At 36.3% G+C, this 25,848-nt stretch overlaps 1 protein-coding gene across 4 annotated transcripts in view; it reads left to right on the top strand.

Annotated features, from left to right (window-relative positions):
• znf438 (zinc finger protein 438) overlaps nt 1–25,848 on the top strand; it is a 164,824-nt gene that overhangs the window by 130,357 nt on the left and 8,619 nt on the right. For 3 of the 4 annotated variants that reach the window (XM_028804324.2, XM_028804326.2, XM_051928969.1), the window contains one exon: nt 4,048–4,139. In XM_028804324.2, coding sequence (XP_028660157.1) covers nt 4,064–4,139 — 76 coding nt within the window. In that variant the 5' untranslated portion in view covers nt 4,048–4,063. Of the gene's footprint in view, nt 1–4,047; nt 4,140–24,060; nt 24,165–25,848 lie in introns of those variants that run through there. The other variant, XM_051928970.1, reaches the window with a different exon arrangement.

A 25,848-nucleotide genomic window follows, 5' to 3' on the forward strand; every position in this document is an offset into this window, starting at 1 on the left:
GCCATTCCAACAGATTGCACATCACAAACATTAACACTGTTATCGTTTTTTTCGTGTCTGCCGTTTCTATAGGAGGGTGACAATGAGTTAAATTCCAATGGATGTTTTTCAAATGTTGACAAGCAATAAGCAAAAGGTATCACTGAAAACCACAGACAACAAAAACAGCAAAAAAAAAACAGAACGAGGAAAGTTCGAAGAAAGAATTTTTTTTACAATGTTTCTGTTTGGGGATCGTTGTGCAAACGTGCACATCTGAGCTGCGACCACAGATCTAACTGCTCTGTGGATGATTCATTCAGGCATTTCAAGGTCACTTCGTTGTAATGAAAGCATCTGCTGAATGTACTTTGTAGTAACGCGATTTCTATAGACTCGTGTCATATGGGGAAACTGTTGGGACCGTAACAATACTTTGTTGTAATACTCTCTCACCTCGGTCTCTCTCCTCTCTCTGCGCCTCTGCAAAGCCCCACCCGCCAAGCGTTCTGAAAAGTCTGAGTGAGTCTCCGTTGCCGGCAGTAACTTCTCTCGTGGCCCGGCTGTCAGACGGCTGCGGCCCAGTAGTGGGTCGTGGACCGGTGGTTGGGGACCTCTGGTATAGGGCATAAATTAATAGGCTGATTTCACTTACATATTATTTAAGTTATTTAACTTTGACAAATATATCAATATAAATCATTTTTGAAATGGGATATCTTCTTCTTAAAAAATTAAATAAAGAAGTTAACAAAGTAAGAAGTGTACTAAAATGACTGCTTTTCCCCATACATTGACAGAAAGGTTTTGGGGAGCTGAAGAACTGTCATTTGTAATCTTCAAATGAATTTTTACCTGAAAGGGGCAAATTTCACCCTTTTTTAATGATGATAGCATGATGTTCTTCATTAATTTGCTGAAGACTAAAACTTGAGAACAGAAGTTAACCATTTAAAGTTCAACAAATTTGAACTATACAAAATTAGCTGAAGGAGCTCATTAATATTGTTTTGGCTTACCAGGTTTAAGTAATTGCCTGAATGAGTTAAAAACTTCACCATTAACTTTCTGTTTTACTGTAGTTAATAATAATAGTAATTCTTTGCAGATATATAGTGCTTTTCTCACTGCTCAAAGCACTTTTACTTAGTGTGTGGGGAGCCACTTCCACAACCACTAATGTGTAGCATGCACCTGGATGATGTGACAACAGCCATTTTGCTCCAGAACACTCACCACACATTAGCTGTTAGGTGCTGAAGTGGTTAGAGAGAGAGAGAGAGAGAGAGAGAGACATTTAGAGACAGGTGATGATTAGTGGTCCAGAATGACTAGGCCGTGGTGGGTATTTTACCCTGGACATCGGGATACACCCTGTTCTTAAGAAAGAAGCCCAGAAGTTTTTAATGACCACAGAGAGTCAGGACCTCAGCTTTATATCTCATCTGAAGAAAAGTCCCACTTTTACAGCACTTTCTGCCAAGCACTGCACTGGGTTATTGGGATCCACATTCAGACCAGCACAAGCTCCGCAGCAGTCTGATATTGTCCTCACCAGTTCCTGTTTTACGCAATGACATAATACTCCTAGATTAAATAGTGTATAACTGATTTTCAAATGTGTAACCTTAAGCAAAATATGCTTATCTTTATAGAACAGTAGAGTAATGTAATGTCTAAGATAATGCCATCATAAAAAATGCTTTTTCTGAGATGTTCGTCCATCTTTATAAGATTTGATCAAATCAAGTAATTTCATTTGAACATCTTCAGCAGATACAAAATTTTTATTTTCATTGAACAATAAAAAAATAACATGAATTAATTAAGCCTTTGTGAATATACAAGTGGCCATACAAAGTTAATCTTGATTAATTCATTGATTAGTAATACTCATTTGCTTTATTAGTGAGTGCAGATTTTCAATTGCACGTCTTTCCTTGAAGCTGACACTATTTGTTTTTATGTTGCTAAGTGATAGTTTTCCACCATGCTGGTTCTGATTTCACACTGACTGCCAGTTTTACAAGAAATATGTGAATGGAGGCAACACTTTGACATGAACAATGTCCTGTGTAAACTCAATTTGTGGTGTTTTGCTTTGTTTGGTTTGTGAATAATCTGAGTTCAGATGAACAGGTCTCATTTAGTTCAATAAAACCCACTTTGTCTAATTAGACTGAATAACATCATCTATTAAACTGAAATCCATCAATAATGTGAAGTCTGTTCTTCCAGTTCTAAGTTGCAAGATACTAGAGTATATCCCACTAACATCAGGAGCAAGGCAGAAATCAATACTGTACATTGGTGTACATAATGACCTGAAATATGGATACACTGGCAGGGAAAAGTAGAATCCCTTTGAATAGTAAGGTACTGAATAGTTGCAGCCTTTGAAAAAATCACAGTCTCTCATAATTTCCAGTTACAGTCATGTATGACTGATTCAGTTCAGCCAATCAATCCATCAGTTATTTTAAGTTGCACCATTAACATCATGCACCATCACAAGTCTCTTTACAGGGTTGATGACAATACACTGTAAAATTTAACAAATTGTAATAGCACAGCAAAATGTCAGAATTCAAGCTTGCTTTACTTTTAATAATAAACAATTAAGGATTGATAATGAACACATGATTACAAAATAAATGTAAATGTAATGGACCATCATTCTATAATACAAACCAACTCAAGACACTGTACAGGTATTGCACTTAGGATCACATGTATTAAAGACTGACATGTTAGTTTAAATAGTTTAATACTCTCCAATAATAAAAAAAAAACTGACGAAATATTGTTTTTCTGTCTTGAAATTATTTTTTTAACCTTTTAACTTTGTTTGTTCATTTTCCCTACTTTGAACAAACCAATTGCTTCATTCATATTTATATCTTGCTACCGGTTCTTTTCATCAGTCTTCACTTTGCCATTTTACCAGTCTTACTGAAAACCACAAAGTAACTGTACATAATAAATGAAATTAAAGAAATCCATAAAAATGAACACTTTGAAAGGAGAGCACATTTTCTGACACCACAAAAACCACAAGACAAAATATTTATTAAGAACATAAAATAAATTACAAATAAGAGAAGACCATTTAGTCTTTCTGGATTGTGCATTTCAACTGACTACCCTCAGTTGGGGTGAATTATTCCTAATGTTTACTTCAAGTCAGTAGCACATACTGCTTTTCACCTTCTGAAATAATAGAGCAGATTTCAGGAAAATTATTGGTAATATTTTTCATCCTTCAGCCTCATTTGTTAATGTTTAACCATAAGTGCAGTAAATGTATGAGTTTGAATATGTTACAGAAGCCTAATTTGGTCTTGATCAAAGAAAAGGTGCATGTTGCGTTGGAATGTGAAGTGTGGTGCAATATGAAAGAAAGATAACACATAAATGTAATCATCATGTCTATTTTTTAAGGAAATATAGACTAGAGTGGTTTTACTACTTAATGAGGGCAAAAAGCTAGAGAGTGGGGTGCACTTTTTTTATCGATGGATACCACCTCCCTGCCTTGGGTTTACTGTACTTTTAGAGTAAAATGTAAAACAATTGAAATCGTATCGAAACAGTTCTGTCTTTATACCTTCTCATATTAGTCATGACAAGTGAAGATCTACCAAATTTCATGACTGTTCATATCCATATCTTGTCCTTCAGAGTCTTCTGAATTAACGTCATGAATATGTTTAATGTCTTATTGTTTGAGAAGTTGTTGGGGAATGATAATTACCATAGCATATATTTTTAAATGCTTATATTGATTCCTTGTAACTGACATCATTATGGCAATTAAGACAATTCATGCTTCAATTGGATGAAATAAAATTTCTGCTATTTCTAATATAGGGTCACACATGTCCTCGCCACATACTGTATGTACCGTTTATCGAAACAGCAATTGGATGAAGACTAAATGGTTATCAACTTAAAACTAGTACAGAGTTGTTTTTAGTTTTAAAGTTGTATTGTATTGTTGAGAATATACTACATGTAGCATATTAGAATATTCTTTTAACTGTGTGTTGTGAACATATCATTTTACAGGAAACCTGGTGAAAACATGGACAACAGACTAATGAAAAGCCAAATCCAGAAAAAAAATCTTAACATTCTAGATTCTTCAGCACCCATTAAAGGTAGGCATAAAATATGTAAATGAAACAAGTTAATAAAGAAATGGATAACATTGACATGCATATGGCCTTTAGCATTGAAGCTTTCTTATTTTATGTGCATTCTATAATGAGAATCTCTATCAGCTCTGTCGAGTCTGACAAACATGAGGAAAATGTGAAAGCGACCTGACAAATGTAGTCAAACTGATTGGACAGCTGTAGCGATTGCTGGATAGATTAAATTCAACTTTTATGCACCGTTAGCTACGTTACCTGTCAAAGGCAAGTAATAGAATAATTTAAAAATATTTAATATTTGATCTCTTTTGCCTTACTTGTACTGTCAGCGTTCATCCTGTGGCAATCTGTCTTGGTCAGTGGCTCCTCTCTCAGTCGCATTCCCATAAAGCTTTTCAGACTATGTAATTTCAAGGTGTGTTGCTCCCCTCCTGTCTGCTTTTTGACTACCGCCAATGGTAGACAGGCCTCCATTACCCACAGTAAAAACAACATTCGTATTCTTGCAAAAAGTTTCTGTCTTTGAAGGTGACATTCAGCGCTCTTTCTGTACCATTCCTCAGTATCCACATGTGTGTCACACTCACTTGCCCGTCACTTTTTGTCTCAAAACTGACCAATCAAGTCAAAGCCAAACTGAGATTGCTCTGGGGGACTGGACTCACACACACACACACACACCCACAGACTGTTCCATCTTGTTATATAATACCTATGTAACCAGCAGATTTAAATCTTCATTTAAACATATTCTTTCAGTTCAAATAATAATAAAACAGTTTAAATAGTTAAGAAAAACATGGTGACTCAATGGTTATTAGTATTGCTGTCTTACACGTCCAAGGGAGTGGGTTTAAATTTTACAGACATTCGAGCAAAAGACCTGGGGCCTCATGTATAAACGGTGCGTATGCACAGAAATGTTGTGTACTCCCGTTTCCACACTCAAATCGCGATGTATAAAACCTAAACTTGGCGTAAAGCCACGCACATTTCCACGGTAACTCATACCTTGGCATACGCAATTTCTCCGAACGGTTTTGCAGACTGGCGGCACCCAGCGTCAAAGCAGTGCTACTGTTCCTGTGTGCTCACCCTTTCTTTCTTAGATCCACATTCCTGACGCTGCTTTATAAATACACTGAAACTAACTGCATATTGTTTATTAGTGTAATGCATCTGATTGTAATTAACCTGCAGCAATATAATGGTCCAGGGAATAGCCATAGTATTCCAAATACCATAACTGCTTTAGCGTTGTTACTCTCAATGCATCTTCTTCTTCTTTCAGCTGCTCCCGTTAAGGGTTGCCACAGCAGATCATCTTTTTCCATATTACTCTCGCTGCACCACTCGGAGTATTTATATCACTGTATCTGAGTGGGGAATCACAGCAGCAGCTGATCGGAAAGAGAATTATCGGTATACAGCATGAAGCAGACGCTGCCTGAGCCACAGCAAAACGCTTTATAGAGACTTCCCAGTACGGACTTCGCGGTTTAGAAAAGGTTTCATCCCAAGAACTCTAAACGCACTCAATCAGTCCATCAAGTGCTCCTTGTAGAACTGTTTACTTATAAGTACAATTACCTCACTGTAAACTTGCACTACAGTTATAATATTGCACAACCTGCGCCACTTTATAAAGCGCGTATTTACATATGATGACGGTATTCATTTTTAAGATGAAATGCAGCAAAATATGTTGATTATATTATACAGCTAAAACTTTAACTTCATTTAAATAATCTGTATTGTTAATAATTAAACATGTGAGGACACGGTGCCACAGCGCTAGCTAGTTCAGGATTGTTCCTGCATTGCGTTGTATTCTTGCGCTGACGCGACACTGGAAAGATAGACGGATAGAATAATTAAACATGTACTACGAAGATATTTCAATGTTCCTTAAAAGTTTTGAAGAATCGGCGTTCTAAGCTTACAGATGGCTTAACGTCTATTACAGAGCTGATTGTGTGGCGATTGGGTATTTGGAGAAAGAAAAGTAAGGACAGGAATTGGAGGTTAGTACGTTTGAAAGAGACAGTACTGCTGTGATAAATTATTTCATCGAAGGTCGCACATGGCGCAGCAAGACTCTTGCGTGAGATATGAACAATCACTGCGCCACCATGTTCCCATGTTTAATAACATGCATTCATTCCTATCATCATGAAAATGATATCACGTATACATTTCAGTATTTTAATTATTCAGAGAGCTGTAATATCACGAATGTAATGGATTCTGTGTCCTGTCGGAGAAAGAGAAAGAACAGAAGCACGTAGTGATTCACACACATAGAGCACATAGAAGATCAAATACAGAACAAAGCATTTAACATGCTACTTGAGAAACTAGTAAAATAAACGATTTTAAGATGAAGTTTATGATGTTCTACTTTAATGGCAAAATAAACTACGTGATTAAAGTGGAAATTTCAAGATTAAAGTTGACATTTCGTGCTTTTTTCCCCACTGTGTGCCTATTTGTTTTGTCTGTACCCTAATAAGCTTTCATATGACACTCAGACGGTGGGCTACGACTCACCTTTTCACGGCGACTTTGATATGTGATTTCTTTTTTATTTCGGGCACTGTGCGACTTTGTGAACTTGATCTTTCGAGTTTCTCCGACACTCTGTCACTAGATCAACTTCCTTTTGTTGATTATATCACTGTTTAAACCAACAAATAGTACGTTTTTCCTTTGCCTCCACTTGGTATTCGCTGAAATTCTTATATTTTCCCCTGTGCTTTTCCCACTGTCTTTTCACAGAAGGCTATTTATATTGATTTGCATATTCAAAGAGGCGTAATTCTGGGAGGAGTTGGGGCGGGACAGAAGGCGCATGCACGTGCGTTACTTTTCACGCTGATCGGGATTTATGTAGTGGAAGAACGTGAAAGTTTGCGTGCGTACAGATTCCTGCATCTGGATTTTTCTGTGCGTACGCACAATCCCGCTTTTGTGCTTACGCCATGTTATAGTGTGAGTTCTACGCACGGCGTTATACATGAGGCCCCAGGTCAGGTTCTACTCCTTTCAGCTAAGAACAGGAATATGACGATACAGCGTACAAGTGATCAGAAAAAACTATGATATTGAAGGCTGAAAAAACATGGGGTAGAACTGGGTTAGGAAATGGATGGATGCCTGGATTGATAGTCTGAGGAATCTCAATTTCTTTTGCGGTATGTTATGCAAACGGTAGGGTCGGAATTTGGTCTAAAGAGCATTAATCTATGGCAGTGCTCCGCAACCTTTTCTCACCTACGACACACCAAAGTTCTTCCTAGAATTCCGCGGCACATCAAAAGCCAAAATATATAACAGTGGCGTAGCTGGGGGGGGGGGTTATGGGGGTGTGGTCCGCTCCGACCGCCAGCTATTTAGGGGCGTCCAAACTACGGTAGTTTCCTTTTTTTTTTTTTTGTTCCTTGAGGAGGCGCAAAAAAAAATTGCTTTCAGCTTTGGGCCGTCAAATTTTTCACCGCCCCCGGGCAACATGATCTCCAGCTACGCTACCGATATATAGATATTAATTTAATACACAAATTTTACAATAAATTTTCATTTTTTATTATAAGTATACATTTATTATAAGTATACATACATAAAAACTATACTATATTTACCTTTATGCAATCTTAATAATTATTATAACATAATGACTGATTAATGTGATACCTGCGCTTGTTTCAATGAACACAAAAGTTTTATATTCGGCTCAATATTTGACAGCGCAACCCGAAGTTCTTGGTCAAGATCTTTTAAGAATGACCGCTTATCATTTTTAATTAACACAATAGTTGTTTGTCTTTTTTGGCGTAACTGGGATGGTTTCAATTTAGATGGCGATTTAGTTTACTGGGTGCCATTGCCTCGTTTGATAGCTGATCGCCGCAAATGATGCATTGTGGCTTTGGAGCCGTTTCGTCACCACACCACGAGAATCCATATCGAATGTAGTCTTCGTTGTACTTCCATTTCACAATCTTCTTTGTTTTTTTTGCAACACTTGTGCTGGGTTCTTCATCATCTGTACGTGAAGACGAATCTTTTCCACGTAAAAATTTATCCATATTTAAAGGGGTATAAAACTAAATATGAATCACACGAAGAACGTTAACCATACACAATTCAGCAACACAACTAATAGTAATGAATGATAACTACTGTCGCAAGACGAGTGAATGCGACGTAGCACGACTAACACGTCGGCTTGAATTGAATCTAGGTGAGGGCACGGAGCGCTCTGCCTATCAAAGCATACTACGGAGTTGTCTGGCGACTACGTAGGGCCTACGTCGTAGGCGACAGGCGCCAGGCGATGGGATTTATTATTTCAGAGAAAAGACACATACAATTATGAAACCTTTAAAAGGCTATTTACGCGAATATTTCATTGCACGTATTCTCGTTATTGTGTTTCTATGGAGGACCGTTGAAATATTATTTAGTTAGAAAATTGTCTTATTTGACCGCGTCACACCTGTATCGGCTCAAGGCACACCAGTGTGCCGTGGCACACCGGTTGCGGAGCACTGATCTATGGAACCATCTTTCCTTATGCCCTGCAGTCTGTGAGTGGTACTAGAATGGTGTGTAGAATGTCTTCTAAGCAAACATGGAAAGCACACCCGAATCTTTGCATATATACAGGTATGAAACAGTGAATAAAACATTCTCATTCCTCACTGCTGAGAGGGAAGCCTTCAATCAAGAAAGCCAACAATATGGATCTGCAGTAGGTTCTTTGATATAATTTTTATTCTTACAATTTGGAAGTTTACATGTGAAATTCTGTTTGGTATAACAGATTTCGATGCCTCATAAACTTGCTATAAAAAATCCTTTTTAAAAGATAGGCCTAGTTACAAAAAATCTAATTGCTTGTTCTTTAAAATTCTAAAAAGATAAGTCATTATACCAAAATCATTGAGCTCTTACATAGATTTTTAAAATGCAATTTTACAGTGGTCAACCGTGGAGAAGCTTATTGCAGTCGTTTTAAAAATAATAACAATAATAAATATAATAAAGAACTTTTGTATAATTGCAAATTTTTTTGCAGAACTGTAAGAATTTTAATTTAATTGGATTTATGCAAGTACTCCATATTGTATTCCACTTCATCAATGAAGCATCCTTTTATTACCTTGCTAATACAGTTTCTGGAATATGAAATCATTCACATGATGCGAGTTTATTGAGGAACCATACTCGTTTATATCTTCTTTCATTTTTCATTTCAGTAAATATGACATAAATTCATATGCATTACCTCGCTACAAACACTGCCGCATTCAGTTAAACATTTACACATTTACATGTGCGTTGCACTTTGGACTGAAGCAGTAGCTAGATTAACTTCTTAGTATATATGCATTGTATTGATTTTCTCATACATTATACAATATATGATAATATATTTAAATTCATATTATGCAGCTCAAACTCTGCAGTGCTTCATGTTGATTTGAGAATAAAGATAATGTTATAAATTCTTTCTTACAGCTTATCTAAGGAATTTTGGCAATCGTAATTGAGAGTTTGATAGTCATATTGTTTGTAGTTTCCTGTTCAAAATGACGAGATAAAAAAATTATGAGCATTTTTTTAACAGTACATGTGTGTCATGTGTGGTAACAGTCTCCACTGTAACACGTTCTAATGTGTGTGTGTTTTTAATAGGGGGATAGGGTGTGGATATAGTGGCTGTTGCAAGTAATACAATTAGCTTCTGTGGGACCATATTAGATGTTGAAAGCACAGTTCATGAGGTACATCATATTCCCTGTGTATTGTATAATGTCCAGTAAAACTGACTGTTGGTTCACATGTAATACTGGGCTAAGGTGACAAAAGGCACTTCATCATAGCCACAGTGACACGTAACATGGTGAGGTACCAATTTGAATTAATTCGTACTTTTCACTTAAGGTGAAAAGGACAAATGCAGTAGCAAATGTGTGCATTCACAGGCAAACATTTAGACAGATTTCCCAACTCCTTTTCTTTCCAGATGATTATGGGTATAACCTAGAGAAAAGGAGAGATGTCTTGTAGGTTTTATTAGACCCTCTTGAATGACAAAGTTTAAAAGATTAATTTAAAGGATTTTGAACTATGTGAACTTAACAGATCTGGAAACTTTATCCCCCAGTATTTCCTTTTTCAGATTACAGTATGTGAATTGAACACCAGCTGATGCATCATGGCGTTCAGTTCATTTGGATGACTAAAGGAGTACTACACATTGTATTATCTTGTGCAGAGTTTATGTAAGATGTACAGATCTCTTTGTCATTCCTGTCGAGTGCACTGTGTTCACTGCATGAATCTTAACTGCAAAGGATGTAGCCAGCCCACATCCACAATTCACAGGGCAGACAAACAGATGCATATTAATGTCTTCCCTCTGGTGCTGTAAAGGTAATTAATTTAGATGTTTTTAGTTCTTGTATGTATCTACTTCAAGGTATTTAGAGTGATGCCATTAGTGAAAAGTCAAGCAAAATGACACCTTTTATTGGCTAACTAAAAAGATAACAATATGCAAGCTTTCGAGGCAACTCAGGCCCCCTCTTCAGGCAAGAGTGATGCCATTAAAAATCTCCAGTTATATTTTGCCTTGTGTCATTTGTTAGTTTTATAAAATACCGGTAATGTGGCGCACTGCTGTCTCTTACCTCCAGGAGATAAGAATTTAATTCCTGGCCTGGTCACTTTCTGCATGCACCCTTTCCAATAAATCCAGTTTTCTTCACCCATCCCAAAAACATGCACATTATGGTAATTGGTGAGTCTAATTTGATCCCGTATGACTGAGTATAGGTGTGCCCTGCCAAGAAATCTTGTAATCCTGTCCTGTCCAAGACTGGTTCTTCCCTCTGTTTTACTATGACCCAAAAAATTGGACTACGGGACTACAGTAAATGAACTGATGATCAGCAAAGTACTTTGCCCAATATGAACACTGTATTTTGCTGTTTTAGCCTATTGCAACTGTCTAATGTTTAATACAGTCTAATGCATTTAATACATGCAATGATAGCTTCAAGCTATGCTGTTAAAACCTTTCAAAGTTTCAATGCCTTGTTATGTTCTTCATTATGTCAGGGATGTTGTGCTTTCAGCTAAGGGCTTGTAGTTCATTCAACCAGCCTTCTTACTTGTGACACTGCAAATCATAAAGTGATGCATCACTTTTAACAATGAAGATATTTAATATTGCCAGTTTCTAAATAATATTCCCAGTGCACTTTAGTAGCTGGAAGCTTTGCTACAATCAGAAGTGATGGTGGGTTTTTATAGCAGCATTTCCTGCTTCATGCAGCCTCTGATGGGCACTGACATTTTCTGCATGAATCATATAGTAAGAGTATATTGTATATATTTGTGTTGTGAAAGGGTAATAATCTCTTCCATTTAGTTTATGATGCTTTTCCACTTCTTTCCACTTACCATCTCTATTTTATAATTATTTTTTCATACACAAAAACAAATGTTACATATATAGAGGGAGGATTTCTTTTTAGCTGTTCCCTACTCTCTAATGTAGTACAGTTTAGTCAGTGATCTCTAAGTACTTAAATAAACATGTCTTCTAGCATTGTACCTGTTTGATTTCAGAAGATGTCCTTTATGGTTACATTATATTGTATTATTTTCTTTTACTTGTATTCTTATTTGCTTTCATATTGCATTAACCAAATTTAACATAGATTACCATAATGCAAGAAATTTCACTCTTGTTTGAGAATTAAATATTAAATGATCTAGCTGATGGAAATGAAACTCTACCCTTATAACAGAAATTAAGTTAATTATTGCCACATTACATCACCAAAGGTTTTGGAATGTCATTTATTATTAAAAACAAATCTGACTGAAAATAGTACAGATTATTCTTAGACATTTTAAATATCAATAATAACACAGTTGCAATCTGTTATGTATCAGCTTGTGTTTATGTGTATTTTATGTTTTTTTGTTACATTTTAAGTAATATTTTCCATGTATTTTTGTGATTACTGTTGGCTTTGTGTAATATTCTGTAAGTACGTACTGCCCCATTAAATGTGCTTCCATTCCTTGTGTTCTGTGGGTGGAGCCCAAAGAGACTGGTTCACCCTGATGTCACCCCTTAGGCACTGTCACCCCCCTTTATATTATGATGGATCACAGGGTGTCCCTTCAGGTTGTCACTGAAAGTTGTGCGAGCTCATTATTGCTCATTTAATTTTTCTTGCTTTGTGGCTTTCTTGCCTTGTTTTTGTATTCAGATTGGATTGGATTACAGATTGGATGTGTTATCCTTAGGTTGCCTCTTTAGGCAAACACTTTTTTGCCCTTTTCACTCTTTTTTGTCTTTTTTTGTTTTTAACTATTTTATAATATACTCTTAATTTATAAATGTTTGTGTTTTGGACATGTCTGGTTAACCCAGGGGTTGATGGTAATCCTCTCTCTTGAAGGGAATTTTATATATTTTTGGAATTATTGAAGTGTTTTAAACTTTTATAACAAGCTTCCCTTTTCTGAGACTTCTGGGCTGAAAGCCTTCCTGTAGTAGTTTGGCCTGGCTGCCTGGGTTAAGGCCTTATCTGGGCAGGTCCATTAAGGTCCTGGCTTCCTTTGTGGAACTTTTTGAGGGCATTACACCCCTTTTTCACCATGTTTGAGACTTCATCTCACAACACTATCTGGGTGGATTTCCCCATCTCCATTCTCTGGGTTCTTTTGCAGACACTCCAGTTATCTCCCCAAATCCCTTCATCTGCTGGGAATTGTGGTGTCATTTTTGGTTCCTCCATTCCTTACTCTACCCACATAAATCATATTAAGAAACTCTCCTACTTCCATCTCCATAACATATACCATGTTTACTCATTACTGTCCTTTCCCAATGCTAAAAAACTTGTCCATACTTTTATTAGATACTGCATCGACATTGTAACGACCAATTTCCAGGTGTCCCTTTTAATCTTATCACAGCTCTAGATGGTTCAAAGCTGAGCTGCAAAAGTCCTTCCACAGACCTGCAACAGCAAGCACATAACACCCATTCTACTGCACCTTCACTAACTGAATACAAAATTTTACTAATGACCCAAAAAGCATTAAATGGCCTTTTACCGGACTACATCAGTAACCTCCTCCACCCATATGCTCCTCTCAGCCCACTAAAGCCCAATGATTCTGGCAGTCTTATTGTGCCCCAACCTAACCCATACTCTATTGGTGACAGAGCATTCAACTCTTTAGGTTGAGGTGAGTTGACTCAATTAATTCTTTCAGAAAACAACTTAAATCTCATTTGTTCAGAAATGCATTTAACTTACTCTGATATTCTGACCCATTTTTCAGTTTACCCTCTAAGTCCATATGCTCATGATGGTTTGCGTCTATATCACAAAATATTGTTGTTTGTCCATGGTTTTCTCATAGTGTTTGTATTTTTCAATTTCCCTCTTGTTTATTGTCTCTTATTCTATTTTGAAGCTTTGTATATCCTCAATTTATTTTTATTTATTTGTTCTTGCAGATATAATTTTTATCCAATGTTGTATATGCCCTGTTGTTCATTCTGAATTTCTGTGAAACAGAATATACTGTAAATAAAATGTGTTATTGTTATTAAAGAGGTTCATGTTATGTTCTAAAATGGTCTTTTGTGTTTGTGTGTGATGGACTTACATTTCTGTTTAAATAATACAGTATCCTAACATTTTACATTGTCAAACTTGGTTAACCCTATTCAAGGTCATAGGGGGCTAAGGTTAATGCCAGAAATGTTGCGTGCAAGCTAGGAATTACCCCCCCAAATGTGGCAACTGTCCATTGCAGAACTTATTAATGCACACACTCAATTTACAGTTGCCAATTAGCCCAATAGAAATGCCCTTTGTAGGGTAGGTAAATTTGAAGAATCTGGAGAAAACCCAACACAGAATGAGGAAGAATCCATCCATCCATCCATTGTCCCACCCGCTGAATCCGAACACAGGGTCACGGGGATCTGCTGGAGCCAACACAGGGCACAAGGCAGGAACCAATCCCAGGCAGGGTGCCAACCCACCGCAGATGAGGAAGAATGTGCAAACATTACACAGACAGAGATAGTGGCATGGGATCAAGATCTGAGCATCCTGGTTCATAAAGTGCTGTATCACAATGGCAGAACTGTGACACCAAGCAGCCCCTCAGTAAGAGTATAAATATTAAAAATGTGTAAATATTTAAATAATATTACATTTAGCACTCTTCATTTGAATATTTGAATCTGTGATAAGAAAATGTGTAATTTTATTTGATTTAAGATGGAGCACTTTCTCATTATTTGTCTTGTTGTAAACTGAGCAAACATTATTTTAGATTATTCTTTTTCAGCCTGTCTGTGCATTTGTTACAGATGTCTGCTCTTCCTAAAACTGAGTAGATTGCACTTTTAGCTTCTTTAAGTTTCGTTTTAGTTCTTGCAGTAAGAGAGCCTTTTAAGCTGTAGATGCCTGATCAGTTTTGCAATTTCGATTTTACAGAATCGTAACTCCAAAATGGTATTTGCATTTGAATGAGGCTGGTAAAGTATTACAATTGCAAATATAAAGGGACACCAGAGCACCATTAGTTTCAATTTTTTTTTCTTAGTATATAAGCTATTCTTCTTTATGCTTTTCATCAAGGGTATGTGCTGTGTAAAAATCATTTATGCATATACTTACTGTGCAAAAAAAATGAGTAACTTCAACTGAGCAGAAACTGCATTGAATCTCCTATTCCTGCTACTTCCTCCAGACATCGAATTTTGAATAATCTGTACAGTTCTGAATAGCTAACACTGAGAGAACCAGAGAGCTAGTACGTTTGAATACTCTCCAAGAGTTCATGGGATGGGATGGGGGTTCTTCAAGATTCTGGTCTGTTACAGTTCATTTAATTGGTATCATTAAATTGGCTTTGTGCAAAGACGTTTAGACGTGCTTGAATTATTTTATGGCTAAGGCTTATATGTATTTTCCTGTTTATTGTTTGTGTTATTTTTGAATTGCTATTTTTCATGGTTTGTGTCATTTCTGTTATGTTTGTTTATTGCTTGATATTTGTGGTGTATGACAAAATTTGTATTTTCAATTGGTGGAACCACCAATCGATGAGATAACACTGATGTCACAGCTTCTGGGACCTCCCTCAGCCTTTATATTGAGGTAAAGGAAAAGTTCCCAGCAGTGGTCCATTAAGCGTCATCAGAATTTTTGTGAGTATTGTTTCCCTTTGAATTTTATGGTTTTTGCTTCTGTTCTTGGATTACTGCTTCTGCATTTTGTACTGGGACTAGTTCAACTTGTATTGCTTTAGATCAGGGGTGGGCAAAGTCATTCCTGGAGGGCCGCACTGTCCGCGGGTTTTTGTTCCAACCCAGTTGCTTAATTAGAAAACAATCCTTGCCAATAATTACATTTCATGGCTTGTTAGTGCTTTAACTCTGCTATGTCAAGTCATTCTCATATCCTAGATTTTTTTTCCATTCTAAGGATATCATCCAAATACTTTGAAGTGTAAAACGGATGGGTAATTCTCAATCCTTCACTTTTTTCTCTTCTCTGTCCTTCCAAGTATTTAATTAAACCAAATACTACACGATAAATACACACAGGTGTAAAGGGTAACAAGCAAAATGGATGACTGCTGCTTTCTTTTGTCATTTGCATCTTATTGCTAATGAGGAGCAATTAAAAACCAAGAATGCAGCTGTTTAACACTTAAATAAGCAATAAGGGTTCAAAATCTTAATGAGGGAGATAACTAAAATGAAGCAGACGTGTTTCTAGAGCAATAAGTGCTTCTTATTAAGCAATTGGGTTGGAACAAAAACCTGCAGCCACTGCGGCTCTCCAGGAATGACTTTGCCCACCCCTGCTTTAGATTATTTTTGCATTGTTCTAATCATATGCATTGTTTTGTTTTTTTTTTCTAATTATATTCTTGATGTAAAAAGATACTTGTTTGGAATTGTCTATTCAAGCCAGAGGTCCGATGATTCCTTTCTCTTAAAAGGTATTTGTGTATACATCTTGAAAATTTTAGATATTTTGAACTTTTAATTCCAGCTCTCCAGCTTTGGACCCGTGCAGGGTGCAGCCTGCCTGTGGAGTTTGGATGCCGGCTGTCTAGGAGTGAGACTACATCTGGGCAGGTCGATGAAGGTCCTAGCCTCCTTTTGTAGAACTGTTAAGAGGTCTCACACCCTTTCGCCATGTTTGTTTCACATTTATACCACTGTAAATGTATACTGTGAATGACTGGTAATCTGGGATTGCTTCCTGCTTGAGTCAAGCCAGAACACTCCTGGAGATGCCTTCTTGTTGTTGATGGACTTCTCCATGTTGCTTTTTCAGTTATCTGGAGACATTTACAATTACTACTTCCCGCTAAATGAAGTTATTGCCTGTTAAATATGTGTTGCTATATTTAATTTTTTGAGCTATTTACTAACAAAATATGTTTTATATATTTCTTGTTCACTGCAAAAGTCATTGTATTCTTTTTTTTAAATTTATGGGAGTATAGATGAGGATTAACAAATGTTTGCTTTCATACTGAAACAGACCTTCATAAGATGTATTGATGCTAAATGCCACATCAGGGTTAGAATTCCAGAAGTGGATGGACAGGTTTTTGAGTTGTTGGGGTAAAATTCATCAATATTTATTAACTTTAAGGAAGAGAGAAGACAGACATAAAACTTGTAGGTGTCAGTGAAGAAAATTATATACATCTAGAGGGTTCCCCCCCTGCTTGCTTTGCTCACCAGCCACTTCGTGTCTCTGCCGCTCGTGTTGAGAAGAGGGGGGCTGAACGCACCCCAAGGAGATGCGGGCACTCCTCCGAAACCCCCTCTTAAATGGTGATACAATGGGAAACAAATAGTTTTTTTTTTACCTCCTCTTTGCTCGATCAGCTGCTGGCTTGCTGCTGCTGCAGTGCTGCATGATCTGCATCTCATGCAGCACTTCGAGCATTTAAAAGCCTGTACAGCAGCTGTCCTACTGCTTGTGTTTTATTTCCCAGCCCCAGGCATGGTTAAATCTTTTGGCACAAAGTCCCGTCTTGTGAGACGTGAGTTCTTGATATTTTTTAGTTTATAATTTAAAAACTGAATAAGAATCTGAAAATTTAACAACATCACATTAAAGTTTGATAAATTCTGAAAAGAATGATACCAAACATATACAGTATATGTAGGTTTTAAAATAAGCCCGATGTAAAGCGTGACAAAAAACTTGACATTAAAAACATCACCATTGCACTTTTAGGCTTAGGATTATATATATATATATATATATATATATATATATATATATATATATATATATATATATATATAATATAAGAGAGAGAGAGAGTAGATTTTAAAAGGCACAACTCTGATTTCTTATGTCTTCTTAACAGTTGTTATAGGAAATGTTTGCATGTAACATGCAGTTTCAATATATCCGACTACCTAAAACACTCAAAGTAGTTTATACAGTGCCCTCCATAATGTTTGGGACCTCATGTTTGGATAGACATATTGGAGCACACTGCAGGTCTCGGGAAATGTTTTTTCAGTTGTGCATAGTGCTTGTTTACATTCAATTATCAGTCTATACTAATGTGCACAAAATTTCTTTCTTGTACCAAAGATATATTTTAGGTTAGCTGGAAAGTCCAAATTTGCATGGTGTGAGAGCAAAATAAAAACTGAAACCAGTCACAGTGCATCATTATGGGAAGCCATGCATTTCTGATTGTTTACATCTGTTACAATATTGTATCAAAACAAGCTGGCAGTAGGACAGAGATACTGTAATTGCTCCTGAGACCAGTCACTCCATAGCAGATGTTAACATCTTTAACATCTTTATTTATGCAGATGATCTCTTAAGCAGAAGAAACCCCAAAAGACTGTGACAATATACCAGAATGCTAATAATTCCAAACATGCAGTATTACTCATAGATTCATAGATATGCACTCGATCTTATCTGAATGACAAAAGTCAGCCTCATTCATATTTTAGAATATAGGATGTAAAATGTAACATTTTGCCCTGTTTATAGAAATATTTTTAAATGATAGTGAGTGGAAGCAGGCAAAGAGTTTTGAGGGTAGCTCAAAAAATAACTTTTGGACAAGATGATTTTGGTTACTGCTGCTCTCCATGGAATGTAAATTTGATGTGTCCAGCACATGACTTTTCCCCCACAGAAGCTGTTATTTTAGCAGTAAAGTATTCCATGCCAATATTTTATTACATACAATGAACTGCCAGAATTACAACATTTTGCAAGACTTATAACTACACAAAAGTTTATATCAGACTGAACAAAACTGGTCAAAAGACCAAAAAAAAAAAAACAGTTGAGGCAGTCAAATGGCATATTATGGGATATTCAGGCCACACCTGAAGGCCTTAATTGCAAATAAATGAGGAATGGAACCAGGGCAAAATTATCAACCATACATTAAATGTAAGTAAAGACCAGAAAAGGTTAAGTTCTTTATAGAAAATGAAAAACACTAAAAAGCTAAGACGCTTATAACTCCTTCTCCCTTTTAAGCAATGGATTCCAGACACACTTAGTAACCAGAAAAGTTCAAAAAGAAGTCCAAAAAGGCAGTACTTCCTCTAAGAGATAAGATACAGAAATGGGACCACCTGCAGACTGCAAAGCAGGCGCCTGCTCTGATGCATGTGCCACTTGACTCAGAAATGCCTCCTCTTGGACTCAGAAATATTGTAATTTAAATCTTTAGTCTAGGCCTTTCTCATTTTAAATTGTTCGCACACAATATGTTGGAACCTGCTTCCCTGTTTTAAATAGCACAGCCAGCAGAAATGACACTGACGCTGAGCAGTTAATCGTACAGGGATGGCAGTTAGACCTACGAAGGGGGCCTCTAAATGTACATTTACTGCTCACCTTTGGATAGTGATGATTTTTTTTCACATTCCATCACTTTCAGTATTTCTTCCAGTGTCATAAAACACATTTGGAAATAGATAACTTGCATTGTTTAGTTGTGCTGTATACTGTATCTGTCTGTGTGGCCCTTGAGTGCTTGCATTTGAGCTAAATGCATGTAGCCATATTTACAATTAAATTACTGATGCTTTTATCCCATTGGGCTTTGGCCAACATATTTTCTTACATTTATTCATCTGATGCTTTTATACAAAGAGCATTACAAATCACATAGCTTAGCACTTGACACTTAAGTAACTCGTTTTCTGTTAAACACTGAAGGAGACTGAACTGGCAAATGTGTGATTTACATTTATGTCATCACTTTTCTCATTTGTTTATAAATTAGGAAGTCTCTATGTTATCAGTCTATCAATGCCAATAATTAAAATTACAATGGACATCAGACTGAACTTTTAATTTCACATAATTGGGACTAGAGTAAAGCATAAGAACAGTATATCAAGATGCAAGCAAAAGAATGAATGAATGAATGAAAACTTGCGATAATTAAACATCTTCCTTTATTTCAAGAATATAGTTCAGGCCCAGGAACCACTGTCTTTTTTACATTAGTTTTTGCCATATGTAAAAGTCACTAGTACATATACAGAGGTTGGCACAAAGTTGAAACTACTGTAATAAAATCACATATTAGTGGGTGGACCACCACATATCAATAATACAGTGTGTATGTGAATTTTCCCTTGGGATTAATAAAGTATCTATGTATCTATGCAACTATGCAGAACAATATAGATAGATCATTGTCTGTAGTTTTAGAAGGAATGGGATACCATTCTTCCATGAGAAAGTCATTACATTTTTTTATTCTTGATGAAAAGTTAAAAATGTAGTCTCAGACTTGATTTATGGATCACCCACAAACACTCAGCTGGCTGTGTTGGCCCTGAGAAATATATAATTTGAACATTATGTTTATCGAGCCATTGTCAGTTTTGAATTTTGGCAGTCTAGTAGAAGGGAGTAGGACACAGACAGACACAGCAACATGATGAGCCTGACATCCCTTGTTACGGACAGCCTGCAGCTGAACCCAGCCAGGATGCCCAAAGGATGGAAGGATGGGAGAAGGCAGATCATTTTGGACACTGCCTCCCCCCATTGCTCCCCTGGAGTGTAGCGGTGCCCTGGATTCCCGCAGAGCATCCTGGGACTTGGAGTTTGGTTTCTCAGCCCTGTTTGGTACCGTGGGTGCCGCCAGGAGGAGCTGTAAAAGGACCGGAGGAGCCATTCCTCATCCATAGCCCAGAAGTACTCACAAGTCACAAGGATGGAAGCTCTGAAGTGCTTCCAGGCTGAAGAAAAAAACAGTTCTCCGTCAGACCCAGAAGTGCTAGCAAGTCACATGGGCGGAAGGACAGAAGCACTTCCAGGTCAAGGACTATTGAAAGGACTGCGAGCCAGACTGGGGAGGTAGTAGTTGTTCCTTACAGAGTTGCTTCAGCTCAGCCATATTCTTAGGATGTCCCTATTGAGTTTAAGATATGGGCTCTGATTGAGTTACACCAAATGTCAGATTTTCAGTTTTTGAAGCCATTCTGTAGTAGATTTACTCGATGTTTGGCATCATTATTCTACAACTTCTGCTGAGCTTCTGATGATGGGACAGACACTTTGACATAATCCTCTTGGATACCTTGATAAACTTGGGAATTCTTGTTTGTCTCAATGATGGCAAGCTGTCCTGGCCCCCAATTCAGCAAAGCACCCTTAAATCATGATGCTCCTTTCGGCATAATTTACCTTTAGGTTGATGTTTTCATGTTGTTGTGCAGATCCCTGTTTACACCAAACTGCCTGTACTGTTGCATTTTCAACCTTAGTTTCATCATTCTACAAAACAGCTTTGCAGTGTCAAGGTTTAGTTTGAAAAACTTCATGCATACCTCAATGTTTATTCTGGAGGGCGGCAGCTTCCTCCTTAGACTCCAAGTCTGTCCATTGTTTTGCATATGGTAGACTTGTGAACAGAATTGTTAACCTGTTCCAGTGGTTCCTTTAAGGCAACGGTTCTCAACCTGTGGGGCGCGAAGTAACAAAAAAGGGGGAGCGAATGTTGCCATATGTGGCGTAATTTCGCTATTCGTAGGGAAATTTTAAACTTGTAGCGGTGTATCAGCAGCAAAAAATATAAGAATAAGTTTTATTAGGATTTCAAAAAAAACATTAGAGGGGTACGATTAAAAATGTTATGAAAACTCGGGTCGCAAATACTTAAAGGTTGAGAAACGCTGCTTTAAACCTTTAGCTGTTATTCTGGTGTTCTTCTCATCTGACTCAGCATTCTGCAATGTGCATACCAAGTTATTTTGGCTAGACATCTGCTTCTAGGGAGAGTAGCCACTGACTTAAGTCATCTCCATTTATGTACAATTTTGTCTAACTGTGGACTGATAAATATCTAAATTCTTTTAAATTACTTGTAACCCTTTCCAGTGATACAAATCAACAGTTCTTCATTGTAGATCTTCTGAGATCTCTTTTTAGCAGGACATAGTTTACACTAGTAGATTCTTCAGAATAGCAAATTCAAAATATTTGGGTCTAATTTGTCAAAATATCTGTACAGTATATCAAAATATTTCCAATCTCATTTTATTGACTCCAGGTTTTCCAGCTTCTGACTCCAATTAGCTACTGTTGAAGACATTAGCCTAATGGGTTCAGATACTTTTTCCAACCTACACCTGTGAATTGTTGAATGATGTATTCAGTTTTTACAAGAACAATGCGATAATTTATGTATTATTAATTTGAATAGGTTGTGTTTGTTCATTATTGTAACTGGACAAATGTATACATAATGCAGTTAATTCCAAAGACCCCACATACTTTATCTTGTCATTTTATGCTCGTCTGATCACATCTTCTTTTTGTTGATTGTCCTTCTTTAAGGTTCCTTATTAAAATCTCTTTAGACACAGTCTTTGTGTTGACTGCATAGCTGCTCCAACAATAAAAGACAGCAAGATCTTGTCTCCCAGCTGTGTTGTCCAGAATTATAAGACAATATAGTTCTGCATAAGATATCTGTTATATATTTTAACACACTTTCTTGGCCATTCCAAGCCCTTGCCTTCAATATTATTCATATCCATTATTTTCCACTATCTTGGGTGTTATTTCATTTTACAGTATTGGTGTATCTCTTCAGATTCTTATTTCCCCTCTAATGTCATCTTATTTCGGAGTGTCTGTTGTAATGTATGTTACAATTGCATATTTTCTGAGCAGTTCACTGTACCTACTACTGCTACTAGATGATTAATACATACAAGTAACAATTTTAATATATTTAGTACTGAAGATGCTCTAAACCTACATATATGATGAGTTTATACACTATTTCAGAAAGCAGTAGAATAAATTTTTTATATAAACTGAATCTGACTGCAATCTTAAAGTGCAATCCACTTTGTATACTGAGTGTCACATAATTTGTTCATCCATCTATTCATTCTTTCTTCTTGTTCTAGCTCAACATCACATGAAGCTAGTGCATATTAAGTTATTCATCTAATCAATTTTCTTAATCCACTTCAGGGTCATTGGGAACCAGAAGAGATTCATTCATTCATTTTCTGAACCCTCTTATTCTATTTTAGTATCATTGGCAAGCCAAGGTTATTCATTCATTCATTTTCTTAAACTACTTATTCCAGTTCATGGTCATAGGGACTTAGAGTCTATACTTTTCTTATTAATTTTCTAAACCAGTTTACACCAGTTCTGGGTTTCAGAGAGCTTGATCTCATTCATTCATTCATTTTTTGAACCTCCTTATTAAAATTCAAAGTTTCATGGAGTCTGGGCTGATTTATTCCTCTTTGTAAAAGAGCAATGCATTTTAGCCAATGATTAGACTTCTTTCATAATGCAGTTATTCCAAGCAAGACAGGACTTACAGTGTAGCAGCTACAGTACATAATGCTACAGTAGTAACCTTCTTAGGGACTTTATTTAATGTCAACAAAATAAGTATGCATTAAAGATAACGCTTTTTATAGTAAACTTCCTGCTCCAAAACAATTTTATGCTTCACTGAGCCAGACATGCAGGAATTCAGTTTTGTATGGAGAAATCCTGGTGAGAAAACAGCATGAGTTACACAACACATCGAGATGAAAAATCACATGAAACACCATGTGCAGGCTTAATACCTGTGGGAGGCTGTTATCATAATTTAGCAGAAAGGCATAGAAAAATGTACACTTTAATTTCATATATTCTTTTGTATGGACCTTCTCTCTTCATTAGTGAAATGTTGTTTCTGTGATTGGTAGATGACTTGTAACTTGTAAAATAGAAATAGTAAGATTTGTAGATATTTGTTAGATTTTGCCACACTGATCTAAAACAGTGAAGTCAGATTTAACAAGTACAGAGAAGTCAGAGAAAGGGTTCAACTTAAGGGAAATTAGTTATTAGATGTTTACTATAATTTCAATGTATACAATAAATTATTTGACATTCAGATCTCAACATTTTGGAATGTTTTGTATTCACTAACATCATTATTTTTAATTAAGTTAAGCTAAACATTCCCTGAATCATGGCCTTATGTTCATTCTTTTTAAATTTCTGGTCTGTACACAGACAATTTAAATATTTAATTAAGTATAGGTTATTCACAAAGATGGTGGTGATTTTGGTAGATAAATTAATAAATACATTTTTGTGCGAATTGTCAGAGTCTCAAAGAAAGGTATTTTTTATCTATCTATCTATCTATCTATCTATCTATCTATCTATCTATCTATCTATCTATCTATCTATCTATCTATCTATCTATCTATCTATCTATCTATCTATCTATCTATCTATCTATCTATCTATCTATCTATCACTGCAGTCTACCTTGATATTTACTGTATATATCTGTTGTCATGGGATGCAAAGAAGAGGGTGGTCCCTCAGAAAACCATCTGAAGAGAGAGACCATTGCTTGCAATGATAGGACAACTCTGTACATCAATGTTGGAAAGTAGGGGTCATTAGGTTGTTCTAGGAATTAAAGTTTGGTGGCTATCAGAATAAAAAGAGGCCAAGGATGGATGGGAAGTCTGAAAAGACTATAATGCCAAAAGTGGAACCTAGTTTTAAAAGTGACCTTCAGTGCAGAAATGCGTTAAAGAAAGGGCTTTGAAAGTTTACTCAAATTATGTTGTGTGTTATTCTTTTGTCTACTGCTCCAGTTAACTGTTCAAAAAACTGTAGCAGATTTGTTTGGCAGCATCTTTTTCTCATAAACCCATACTGGTTGTTATTTACTATACTTTTTCATAGAAGTATTTTACTCGTACTGCGGTGGGTTGGCACCCTGCCCAGGATTGTTTCCTGCCTTGTGCCCTGTGTTGGCTGGGATTGGCTCCAGCAGACCCCCGTAACCCTGTGTTCGGATTCAGCGGGTTAGAAAATGGATGGATGGATGGATTTTACTCGTAGTTTAAAATACTTTTTGGGATAGAAGTAAAGCTTATTGGTCTATACTTACTGGGATCTATTTTCTCAGTACTTGTGGATTTGTAGCTTTCCAGTCATCTAAAGTGACTGCAAGAGTATACTTAATAAAGGTTTAAAAACGCAGTATTTTATCCCATCGGGAACACCTGAAGCACATCAGAATCGTCTATTTTAGAACTTGTACACTCTTAAATTTCTTTTGCCTGTGGCATTGTGTTTATTTTTTCTTTTACAAATACTTGGATAAATATTTATTTTCTTCATTTGTTTGTCGTTTAATAAAGAAACTAAAAAAAAGTTTCTCAAGGGGCTGTGATTTACTCTGAAAATTAGAAGGTCAAACCATTATCGTAGTTGGACATAAATTGCAGGAGCCATTCACTTACTAGTGTACTATTATTCAGTCGAAGCCAAAATGCTAAGATAAAGAATCAAGTCGAGATGAGAAAACTATGAATCATCAATCTGTATGCCAGAACCTAAATCATTTAATTGCACTTGTTCACAGACCAAATCTATAATCTGGGAAAAAGGGCTACTGGTGCTCCACTGAAATTTATAAACGAGTCTTCATGATGTGAATCGTTGTGCCTCATGGGAGGAGGTCTTCAGCAACCAGGCAAGATCTCATAGCAACTCCTTATCTGCCTGCACAGATTCTAAAATGGCAGTTTGACACACTTAAGAATTAAATGGAAAAAATGTAAATATTTATCAGTCAAGGAAATTTAAATTAAAAGATACACATGAAGATAAATGTTGAAAAATTCAGGTTTCAAAATATTCAATTCTTTTAACTGAAGGAAAATAATTACCTGTAAAGTAAAAAACAATTTGTAATGAACTAAAACAGATCTTCCCGTTCATAATACTTACTATATTCTTCTTTAATATTTGCTTGTTTTTTTATTATTATTTACTGGAGTAGTACTGGAAAAAATGTATATTTTTGTTTTGGCAGCAGCAGGATTTTTATTAATTTTTTCTTTTAACTTTTTGAATGCTTCTTTTGATCCCTCACTGTAGTTCCTGCTATTTCTCTGAGCTGAACTGATGTCCATTACATGGATAGATTCTGACTTGTTACAAATGCTTCTAGCATAGGGAAGAAAATGAGCAGTTAGAGAAGATGGATGGATGGAGTACATGCAGTCTAGCAAGTTATCTTTCAAATCATCCATTTTCAACTCTTCTCACTCTAGTTCAGAGTT

The sequence above is a fragment of the Erpetoichthys calabaricus genome, chromosome 6 (assembly GCF_900747795.2).
Source record: "Erpetoichthys calabaricus chromosome 6, fErpCal1.3, whole genome shotgun sequence".
NCBI lineage: Eukaryota > Metazoa > Chordata > Cladistia > Polypteriformes > Polypteridae > Erpetoichthys > Erpetoichthys calabaricus.